This window comes from Vanessa atalanta, chromosome 11, assembly GCF_905147765.1.
Source record: "Vanessa atalanta chromosome 11, ilVanAtal1.2, whole genome shotgun sequence".
Lineage (NCBI taxonomy): Eukaryota > Metazoa > Arthropoda > Insecta > Lepidoptera > Nymphalidae > Vanessa > Vanessa atalanta.
Genome location: NC_061881.1, coordinates 9800699 through 9812946, shown reverse-complemented (window position 1 = coordinate 9812946; position 12248 = coordinate 9800699). Strand labels below are relative to the sequence as shown.

Below are 12248 nucleotides of genomic sequence, written 5' to 3'. Positions count from 1 at the left end.
GAACTAAACCTAAGCGGCTGGATCGAATACGATATTTTTTTCCCATGTGTGGGGCGGCCTGTGGTGTTTGGTATAAAAAAGTAGACATGTCCTTTCTTCAAGTTTATGTCATACAAAGCTTAATCAAATTCGGTTCAGTGATTTAACCATGAAAGTGCAATAGACAGAGTTATGATTATTAACAGACTATAAATTTCCCACTGCTGGGATGTTTTCTTTCACCGCCGAGTACGAGATAAATTATAAACACAAATTAAGCATATGAAAATTCAGTGGTGCTTGCCTGGTTTAAACCCGTAATCATCGGTTAAGATGCACACGTTCTAACCACTAGGCCATCTCGGCTCTTATATATTGTGTTAGCGAGGTTTATTTCAGGCAAAGGGACATAGTATCATAGATTCCATGATTTTAGGAATGGTTTATCATTCGCATCGTGCCAGTGTCTACGAGGCAAGGTTACTAACCATCATTTGGTCCATTTTTCATTGATTAACTTTGTAAATAATATAGTATTACAATATTACGATGAATTCAAACATTCTGTCAACATAGCTGAAAACTGTCGGTGAATTTGTCGGTACAGATTATAAATTGTACAGCCAATATAACATTGTCGGGCCTGACACACGACAAGTGAGAACAGTCGAGAAAAGAGCCTATGTTAACACACAGATTAAAACTATAAATTGTCGTTTGTTAAGAATAGCCACCCACTCCGAATTAAGAGTCTATTAATTTAAAAAAAGTCCTTTATTTTGATATATCACCCGCTACTTGAACAGATCTTGATATATCAGCACTGGAAGCGGAAAACAAGTAAACAAAACGAGTGAACGAAAAAGGCTTAAATTTAGAACAATTTTAAAAGTAGGGCCGGTATAAAATTAACGGACAGAACAAGTGGATTTGAAATAGCGATTAAATCATAAGTGATTTATATATATTTTACTTATGTGACTTATGACAATTTGCCCACCTGATGTTAAGAGCGCTTATGCCGGATTAGCCGTTTTCACGGCACTTTTGAAAGCGATTGTGAGCTAAATATTTATCAGTTTCTTACACAAAAAATACTGTACTAAAGTTTATTCTCTTTTTAATAGAATCTATAGAAAAAAAAATCTAATTAAACATTACTAATATTTGAAAAATTATTTGTTGAAAAAGCATGTTTTCAAAAAATGTATATATTTCAGAGTAAATTAAATGCTGTATCACCTATAAAAATTAGTCGTAAGCTATTTCTATAAACACTACATAAACGAGCATATTGCCTTCTCTAGAATGTATTGATAACAAAAATGTATTCCTACAGAATTTTTGAGCAAAAATTAAAATATATACGGAATAACGATCACGATCGCGATGCTTTATGTCGATTAGCTCGGCTATAGTAGTAGTGCTTATTCAGATATACGCATTTACACGCACACAAGCCTAAAAATTGACAGATACTGAGAAGCGGCAATTGGAATAAGCGCTCTTAAGTAGTAACCTCCGCCCAAAGACATAGTCACTGTGAAAATATATGAATCCTTTACATAGCCAATGCACCACAACCCGTAGAAATGAATTTGTTAATTCCCATGTGCCTGTTACACTGGCTCACTCACCCTTCCGCTGAAACTTAGTATAGCTTTTTGGCGTTACAAAATATGATGAGAAGTACCTACCCAGATAGGATTGTACAAAGCCAAAGTTGAATTTGATTGCATAAATTGATTTTGACGACCTCCGTGGTCGAGTAATGTGTACACCGGTTTTCATGGGTACGCCACTCGAGGTCCCGGGTTCGATTCCCGGCCGAGTCGTTATAGAAAAAAGTTCATTAGTTTTCTATGTTGTCTTGGGTCTGGGTGTTTGTGGTATCGTCGTTACTTCTGATTTTCCATAACACAAGTGCTTTAGCTGACATTGGGATCAGAGTAATGTATGTGATGTTGTCCAATATTTATTAATTTAATTTCACCCCCTGGGTAGCCAGCAATCATAGCAAAAAGAGGGAAGGATTATCGGAATTCAACTGATTGATACCCTATGACCATCCACGGAAAATTCCGCGTTGATTGGTCACAGTGTCACACGTTCAGTAGTCTTCACGTGATTGGTGCACAAAGAAAAATAAAATTATATATGTATGTATAAGTTTAATAAAATCAAATACAAAATACAATATCACATTATAATGGCTTCATTTATTTCATAATAATCAAAAAAATAACTAAAACTCATGATATAAAATCAAATTTTCTTGACAATGTATTATTTATATGAATGTATTTGGTACAATTATATTTTAATTCTTCAATCGTTGTGATTTCTGCTATTTCCTCTGTTGGAGGCTCTAAAAATAATTATGGTAAATTTTTAATTAGTAAAATACTTAAAATTAATAAGATCAAATGAAATAAAAAACACAAAGATTAAACAAAAAACATTTTACTAAAGAAATGCTATCTAGTAATGAAAATTTTTGGACCAAATGTGAAAGAGTCGGGCCAAAAGAATCTTTGCCATAATCAGTTAGACTTTAACTCGGCAAAAATGTATTTAACTATGATATTGCAATATATTATATTCATTTCAGTAATTATTTTGTTATTTTATTTTCTATACAATTGAAAATAAAACCCATAGAAAATATAAACGAAATAAAAAATGTAATAGCATCATGATGCTTTATATCGACTGGCTTGCCTATAGTAGTTGTGCATTTTTATGTTTGTGTGCGTGTGCTGCATATACACGCATATGCAGCACACGCACACAAACATAAAAATGTCAGAAATTGAAAAGAGACAATTGTAATTAGCGCTCTTTAGACCCATATCCTTCCTGATGAGAAATTTCGTAAGTTACCACGCTGCTTCTTCGCACATAAGTTAATATAGGGTAATGATATGGAAAAATGAGTAAAAAAAATATTTTACCTAAAATTTGCCAAACTTGTGGAGGGAATACGGGCAGTTGAGAGAAAACGTAAGTAACTTTTGAAGTTCTGGTTGGTTTCTCTGATGAATCTGTTTTCTTTTTCAACTCCATTCTATACCATAGCGCTGATTTTCTATAAGAAAAAAAAAAGATAATTAATCCATAGAAATGAAAACATTAAATACTTCATTTTGTTTGTAGTTAATGTGTATGCATTTTTTTATATATTATTCTGTTAACAGTACAGTTAAATTTGCCATTGTCATTATTTTTTTATTATGTTTTTTTTTTATACTTACTCATATTGTGTTTTTCATGAGTAGTAAAACGGTTAAACGTTTGTGTACAACAATGGTATACTTTTTTACATAATCATTATTTAAGTTGAGTACTAAAGTAAAGAATACAGCTCGTAAATGACTCACTGCAGGCTAAGGCTCTCTTTTCAAGAGAAGGTTAAGTATAAACAAATTAATATAATAATAAGAATTACTCATACTATGACACACGTGCCTAGGAAAGTACGTCAAACTGTCGGTCCTGCGACTGAACTTTCTCCATTCGTTTCGGATTTCGTGAATTTGGGCACACAATATCTCCTGCTTAGTTTATTCTGCCTATTTATTCAATAGTAAGAACAGGCTTTGGACTTGTATATAAAATCACCACACATACATTTATAATATGAACTTACTTCAAGTGATCTTGAACAACGCTATTCGCTATTGGAATACAAATCTTCTGGACGGGATCGCTCAGCAACTGTCCAACCGTTTTGATTGGAGATTTTTCAGATACATAATATTCTAACAGCTTTGATGCCATCGGCTTTAATTGCGCTGCAAGAAAATATTATTAATGTTTTATTTGTATAATCATAATTGTATACTTTATAGCTGAAACTGTTTCGTTTGTCTTGAATGGTAAATCTATCTTATCAACCTCTATACGTAAAGGGCAACCTCAAGACGAAACGAAGTACTAGGGACTAAAACTCTCACAATCTACAAAGGGGTGTGGATTTACAGATATTTATTAGTTCGTTCCCGGGTCTGGTCAAAAATAGTTATTGAATTTTGCACTTTTTTAACTTTCACTGTTTTAACAGCTATTGTGTATTTATTGTGCCTAGTTCTTTGAGCAATGTTTCAACTTCTCTGTGGTTGCAAGTAGTATCCATACTTCCACACACACATCTGAACGCCCTTTAATATCAAAAATACATTGTTATACTACTAACGCCTTTGTTATTTTTTTTAATAAATATCCTTATTAATATATAGAATAAATACACTAACCGAAATCAGCTCTTAAGCAATTTTCAGCACGATACAAGTGTTCCAAGCAGACGTGAATTTGAGCGAACTTCATGAGAAGATTCTTCCATGGGCTGATGTCTATTTCATCTGATATTAATGGCACCTGTTGAATATATAAGTAATATATATATATTCCAATACAAGATATAGGTAGGAAGACAGACGATCGCGTGTTCAATTCTTCATCAATTCAAAATGAAGATGTCCATTGTGTTCACTCACCATATAAACCTGATATTATTATTTTTATTGTAGTTTGGTGGTAGGATGCTAAACTCATTATTTGGTAGTACACACGTAGACGTGCCCTTACTAACAATAAGCACTATCATTGGTAAAATGAGTTTATACAATATAAAATTAATTAAAATATTAACTATTAATTTTAAATGAAATAAATTATCACTTAAATAATACTTTAGTGCCATATTACACATTTTGTTTTTTGAAAATATTTTTTAATCACTTGTTAAGCAGCGCTCATTGATAGTTATCAATTATTACACTCATAGCCTGCTATGTCATGATATGGTTCAATATGAAGCTTTAAAGTTCATTGTACATATAATTCTAAAAAGCTTCTAGAATATTCTACGGTTAAACTCTTATTACTGCACCTTATGTAACACAGTCAAGAAGTAAATAATTTTCTAGAATGTTCTATAACTAGCAAGTTCCTTATGGCATCTATAACTCACCTCATTGACATCTTTCTTCTCGTTCACCAAGCCATGTTTTTTCAGAGAGGCGAAATCGTCAACGGTTAACTCATTAGCGTCATCGATACAAAATGATTCCGTGTCTATACGTATAGAATGGTCGGTTGTGGCAATACTTTCAAATGGATTTAATGTGAAATCGCCCCCCATCGTCATGTCTTGGATCGTTTGGTTTATTTGTTCAATGGATTCGTGTGACCTTAAAACAGAGGTAAAGAATAAGACTTATTGAGAAGGGAAAGCAAGAAAAAGCTTGACGTGGAATATGAAACGTGCGAAACATGGATCTTGAGATATAAGTCGTTGATTTTGCTCTGATTGGACGTTACTGATATATATTGCAGAAACCTCACACCTGTGTCCTGTAACTGGGGAAAATGTGCCGCTGGTCCGTTCAGCACAACGTTACGTCCCGCGTTGATTTATAAAGCGAATAAAGGGCTGTTGCATCGCGATTCGCGTGTACAGATTATATAAAAAAAAATATTATAAAGATATTCTACAAAAATAAACCGAAGATTTAGCGAGAATATTATTGTGATACATAAATTTTTAATTCAAATAAAAAAAATCTTGTGATAGTATGCTTAGTAAAAATGTCTATAATCAATAAAGAGGGTACTTTGCGTATTTATTTCTATGACTCTACATGATTTTTTTTATACAGAGAAGTAGAAATCATTTATACAAAGTAGGCTAACATACATGTATTTATTTTTTTAAGTTACTCTCTAGGAAATGGGAATCCATGTAAATCAAAATTAAGTTTCACGTATAACCATGCCTTAAGGAAAAATCGCAATTACATTAATTACTTTAATTATAATCGCCAAGCTCCACTATTTTTAATGAATTATAAAAACTTGTTTTAAAAATCAGCGATATATGAAAATATCTCTCAAGCCGCATCATATTATACTCTACAGACATTTCTTGATTCATTATGTATTTATTTATAATTAAACACTATTAAACCTAATTACTTATAACCATTTAAATTTTAATCCCAAAATTGCGCTAATAACTTTGCTACCATACAAAACGCAATCATTCCACAATAAGTATTGTTTAAGATATTGACCAATGATATCGCGTTAATTCAATGACAAATTTGTTTTTCTGTCTGTACTGCTATTGTTATGTGTTACAGAATAGTCCGACTTTTAAGATATACTTTAAACACTGTACTCACTTGGCATCAGTATTCCAAACTCCAGCAATGAAAAACGAATGTTCCAGAAGCGACATAATCCTGGTATATTCCCACATACACTTCTCTATCCCGACTTGAGCAACAAGGGACAGTGCCTGTGGTGGACTTGATCGTAAGTTTTTCAGCACTTTGGATGTCTGAGAGTGACCTCTAGATAGTTTGAGGACCAATTTCGATAGATATGTCTTATTGTTGACGTCGATCTGATAACAATATTGGGAACTTTAACGTTTAATCTTTGATTTTTATACATATATCTAGATAGACTCTCGATCTACTGGAGAACTGTATTATCTTGGTGTGCATGACAGTTAGCTTAACTGTCAACATGACATCGCCAAATGTCATATTTACTGGCATGTCTGTACTTAGTGGAAAAATGTTGGATACTAATTCCGATGTCATTATAGCTTTGGCAGTCTTTTAATATTAGATATGTCTTCCTAACCGATTTTGGTCATTATCAAGAAGGCTAGAAATAGTGTAAGGTATATTATACTGCACAAGTGTATGCAAAAACTTAAGTGTAATCTCTATTTCCTCACTCGTATAATCCTAAGGCACGGCAAATTCATTGTGTTCATTCATGAAGGTTTTATGTGAGCAACTTTTTTTTTTTTAATGTGCTCACCCGGTGATTTAACCCGAGGGCTCGGTGTCTGCAGTCTTATCTTTCAACGGGGAAGTTGGTCTAATAGCTGGCTAGTTTGCAGAATAATACGGTTAAGAAAGTTTGAAAGTAGAAACTTGAAAGAATTGATGCAATACGCTAATAAAAAAATTAGTTATTGTATTTAGATGAATACAAAATCAAAGTACACATGTAACTTACGAACGGTCTAATTTTCCCAGACGAGATGAATTTCAGTACTTGAATCAATAACGTTATTAGTTCTTCAGCAGTTTCACAGTCTGTAAAAGAGAAATATTCCATATAATTATTTTACACAGAAGTATTCTGTTTCCCACAACTACGTTCACGAAAACTTTGCAGCTTTCTGGAATGTATGAATAATACATTTAAATTTAGTAAATGAAGTTATTTATTTTTCATCACTTATAAAATTACTGCAAACTTTATACACAAAAAAATATATCCCTGAGAATTAAAACAATAACATAAGATGTTTATATAATGTAATATATAACCGTATATAATATAAAGAGACAGAAAGGAAGGGGAGGGAAAAGTCGCATTGAGGCTTTTACATGATGACACATGACATTTATTTATTTCCTTACATGACGATTTATGCCAATTCACTTCACTGTAAGAATTTGTAAAAAACTTCATTTAAATATTTATATTTAACTAACAATCTATTTTTGAAATGTACATTTTTTTAATAAATTTAACTATAAATTTTTAAGTGATATTTGTTTTTCACACTGTACCAGTACGCCTATATGACATCATCCACGTGAGGTGCTCAGATATTGTGACATTTTTTTACATTTTATTTATAAAAATAAAATGTAAAAAAAGGCACAGGCAACTGTGAGCCCGTGGATGTTGTTTATTAAATATATAAAAAAAAATATATATATAAAAAGCACTACTACTTGCCTCTCAATATATCCCACAGTTTGTATGTGAAATCGTTGCTCGAGCCCTGAGAACACATAGCGGTCATACATTGTCTCAAAGTTGTAGTATCTTCCGTGACACAGATGCAGCCCCCCGCGGGACATTCTGCGGTATATGTATACATTTCCGTTTCGTTTAGGAGATTATTGATGCGCTTTGAGTTGTTCATTCGCTTCATTCCCGGTATAATGTTTCTAGAATGAGATATGAAATAATTTTATTAATTATAAACAAGATAATTTAATATTTATTAACAGTAGAGATCCATCATGGATCATAAGTCAAAGCCTTCATCACGTCATCGCATCCCAATATTTTTTTTTAAATATTATTTGACATTTTTAGTATTAGTAGGAAAAATTAAAAAAATGAAAAAAAGATTAATGTTATAATATCATTGAACTTTATCAATTACACTTTTTTTTTTAAATGGCATACATTGGCGACTAGCTTAAGGGCCACCTGATCGTACCACCGGCCATAGACAATGGCGCTGTAAGAAATATAAACCATTCCTTGCATCGCCAAAGCGCCACTAACCTTGGGAACTAGGATGTTATATTCCTTATGCCTGTAGTTACACTGGCTTGCACCCTTCAAACCGCAACACAACAATACTGAGTACTGTGGTTTGGCGGTAGAATATCTGATGAGTGAGTGGTACCTACCCAGACGGACTTGCACAAAGCCATACCACCAAGTAGTTCCTGTTTCCATCTCATGCTCAGATACATAAAACATAATTTTGATTCAAGCTTTTATTACGAGTGAAGAAGACAAGTCAGTATAATAAGTGATTCACAGGAGTGGCATTTATGATGTGTAACATTTGACTTCTCCCCTTGACAATAAAAAATGTTAACATTATATTATGCTCTTAGAAAATTTGCCACATCTGACAGCCAACTCTCATTGGTCAAATGAAATAAAGTGTGCTTCCTCAGTTTCCTGTTACACACACATTTCAGGAAACCGAGAGCAAAGATGTTACACATAAAAATCTAAGGTAATCTAAAAATCAAAGATTAAGTATAATATATTGAGTGAGGCTATTTGCATCATAATTTTACAAGTTTATATGACGTAATGCTACAATAGTTAAGTTATCAGGTAGAGTCAGCAAGAAAATCAGTAGTTACTGTTTTTCACTGATCAAATTTATATCAAAATCAAAAAATACCACTCTCATACTTTATTATCATCAATACAATATTTTAAGTAATCTATTGAGTAATCCTTAGTCAGACTTAAATGAATTACTTTGTAAATTTTTAAATACCTTATAATAGCTTTTTCTAAATCAACAGAATTAAATCCAGCTGCCGTCATATCCACAAGCAATTGATTGATATTGTGAAGCGAAGATACTGATTTCCATATGGCATTGCACGGACTTGCCAAATGTCCCACAGTCACTTCTTGTTCCTGGAATATTTGAAAATTGCTCTGATTATTTATTTATTTTAAATAGTGTCACACTAATTAATAAAAAAAAAAAAAAACTTGGTGTGAGTGACAGCTATGTTTGATACTCGCCAAACATCATACTACTTTACAAGTGTTCATATACTTAGTAGGCAACCGTTGGCTAAATTTTTTCGACGCCATTTTAAGCTATGCAATTTAGATATTCTGGTTTAATATATAAAACATTAATTAAAACTTAACAAATAGACAATATATCCAGATATAAAGTAGAATCCTGGAGTTACTGTGAGTTACTGAAACTTATATTACAACAAAAATTAACTTACGAAATGAACTTTACAGCTTATAAACGGTGTAGCGAGAGTCCTGGAAGTCCATTCACAGTACAAGTCGGTGACACCACCATGTGGAGCATTTAGTTGCTCTTCCATTGTCAGCGATCCATAAGATATACCCGATATTGTATATTTACAGTCCACAGACAAACTTACCTGAAAAATTCAATTATTATGTGTAAGCATAGTATCTTTAAAACTGTGTAAATCAAGAAAACATCTTTTGAATTTAATCTATATATATATATATATATATATATAAAAGCGAAATACCACTCACTGATTAATCATGAAATCTCAGAAACTAAAACACCTAAAAACTTGAAATTTGGCAGGTAGGTTTCTTATAGGGTGTAGACATCCACTAAGAATGGATTTTATGAGACTCCACCAGAGGGTAAAACGGGGGTTGGAAGTTTGTATGAAAGCCCTATGTGTTTGAAGAGACTTGAAATTTAAAATTTATGCTCTATTGATGATGTGCAGGTGTATTAATAATATATCAATAGAAATCAACCCCCTTTTGAGGTTAAGACAGGGGTTAAGCTTGTTAAATATATAATAACTAACATGTTTACACAGGGATAAATTGCTTTCCACAGTTGTAACACTTGGACCTTGGATAGATTGTGAAAGAACATTTTAAAATACATAAATTGTCAAATTTTAAGACTGGAAACCTGGATCATTTATCAACCAAAGAAACTGATTGTAAATTAAATAGGAAAATTCAGCTTTCGATTTTGTGACCATTCAATGAGATTATGAGCAGACAATAAATAATTAATGCCTTCTTTATACAATTCTAATACATACATATGAAATCTTATATTGTATGTAACATAAAGTTAATTTCAAAATTTACTACATTTTTAATGCATACATTTAAATTTTAATGAACATGTATATTTTTGATCTGATCAAGAAACATCAATTACAGCTAAGTTGTTGAGCCTATTATACTATAATAAATTTTCCAATAATTATATAATATTTTTAAATATGAATTAAAAATAGTTACTGTATAAATTATGACTGTGTGGGATGGAGGCAAGTATGCTAGGATTTTACAGTAACTAAGATAAAACTAAAATATAATTACCGAATCTTCATTAATTTTTTCATATGCAACATAATCTTCAACATATTTGTCGATATCAATATCATCCAATGTCATGGACCCCTGATAGGTAACTATTCCTCTAGCGAAGCATTCCTCATTAGACTGGACCGTAATGAGTAATGGGTTGCCTTCATTACTGGGACTACATAGTACCCACATGGGTATTGCATTTTCTTTCGATGTAACGCTTAGACTTTTGTTGTATTGATTAGCTATTTGCCTTGAATAAAAATCTATTTTTAAAATTCTTTTTTAACTTAAAAGCAATAGATTACTGACAATATTACACATAACCATTACATGGAAATATTTGGTCTCTATATATAGTGAATTTTGAAGGAAAAATACAGATGATTTTTAGTTTCTTTGATGATTGGAACACAGAATTATGCTCTATCGTTGTCCATGTAAGTAAAATATCTTTGTAAATTAAAAATATTTAGTAATCTTACCTTGCTGTATCTACATCTATAGGGGCATGAAATATTTCTTCCTTCTTCCATAACTGTGGCTCGTCAGTAATTAGAGTATCATCTAGTATAGTGTGCAAACTCAAATCCAGCTTAAGTGGCGAGCCTGTTAATTCTAATTCTTCTGTAAAAAAAATTTGTTGTGTTTAACAAATTTGTTAAAATGTCAAAAGGTAACCTAAATATGTCTAATTTTAATGGAATTCTCAACCCAGCAGAAGGACTATTTACCAACAGAAAAGCATCTATTTCAATTATAATTTATACCAGCATTCTTTTACTCAATTTCTAATTATTATAATATTTTTAAGTGTCTTAAAATCTTTAACAAGTTTTCAGTACGATTTGCAAAAAATATTTACGAAATAAAAACAAAACCATTAAGATATTTATTACTTCATATATTTCACTTACCTGCTTCATTATTTTTATTATTTTCTGAGTAAGCCGTCGTACTCGCAGGTTTTGTCTAAAACATAATATTATATTTGATGCAATTTTAAAACTAAAACAGACTACGACACAAAAATGGTAACAAATAAAGACCTTTGCGTATACGATTATTATATCAGATTTATCCTTTGTATACATTTCTACATAACTTGAGCTTCGTTGTTTTTCAACATTATACTTGGGATAACTTTCTATTAAATTTTGTATTACACTGTCCATTATAATAATATTAAAAATTAAAAAGTAAAGATACAGTGTTTTTGTAATATTAAATTTTCGAATCGAATACGTTATTTTGTTCGACTTTCGAAATTTTAAATATATGTCAATGTCAAATGTCTTGCCTGTCAAGTTCATTTACGATTCATTTATTTGATCATTTAGAAACATATTAATAGTTATATAAATGTATCTATTATGATAAGTAATAAATAAAAATATTTCCGAAAAATTGTTATGATAAAATTGAAGTTGTCTTTAGTTTACTATGTTGCGCCATCTAGTTTATTCTACCGGTTTATTCTACCGGTTCTTATTTGATATACTTCACAAAAGATGGCGCTACAAGGCTTATAAATTTAGTTTTAAATACTTTTAAAATAATATATAAAAATCAGCTATAAATTTCATAATGTTTTAATATTTTGTAACTGCACTAGATCTTGT

General features: G+C 31.5%; 1 protein-coding gene across 1 annotated transcript; it reads right to left on the bottom strand.

The window, feature by feature from the left end:
* Positions 1–2197: 2197 nt before the first annotated feature.
* Positions 2198–11876, bottom strand: LOC125067343. Its single transcript, XM_047675885.1, has 14 exons — positions 11676–11876; positions 11544–11598; positions 11112–11253; positions 10639–10879; positions 9528–9692; positions 9053–9198; positions 7753–7967; positions 7018–7097; positions 6165–6388; positions 4952–5171; positions 4233–4356; positions 3629–3773; positions 2934–3067; positions 2198–2347 (listed from the first exon to the last, which is right to left on the bottom strand). The coding sequence occupies exons 1-14, from the start codon at positions 11799–11801 to the stop codon at positions 2232–2234; spliced, it is 2133 nt and encodes a 710-aa protein (XP_047531841.1). The 5' UTR covers positions 11802–11876; the 3' UTR covers positions 2198–2231.
* Between the last annotated feature and the right edge of the window lie 372 nt (positions 11877–12248).

What these genes read in the sequence shown, in the direction of transcription:
- LOC125067343 (XM_047675885.1), bottom strand. Translation starts at nt 11,801, where the DNA reads ATGGACAGTGTAATACAAAATTTAATAGAAAGTTATCCCAAGTATAAT. An exon ending in TAATAATCGTATACGCAAAG is followed by an intron (nt 11,599 to 11,675) that starts GTCTTTATTTGT and finishes ATTATGTTTTAG; the next exon opens with ACAAAACCTGCGAGTACGAC. An exon ending in CTGGGAAAATTAGACCGTTC is followed by an intron (nt 6,389 to 7,017) that starts GTAAGTTACATG and finishes TATTGTTATCAG; the next exon opens with ATCGACGTCAACAATAAGAC.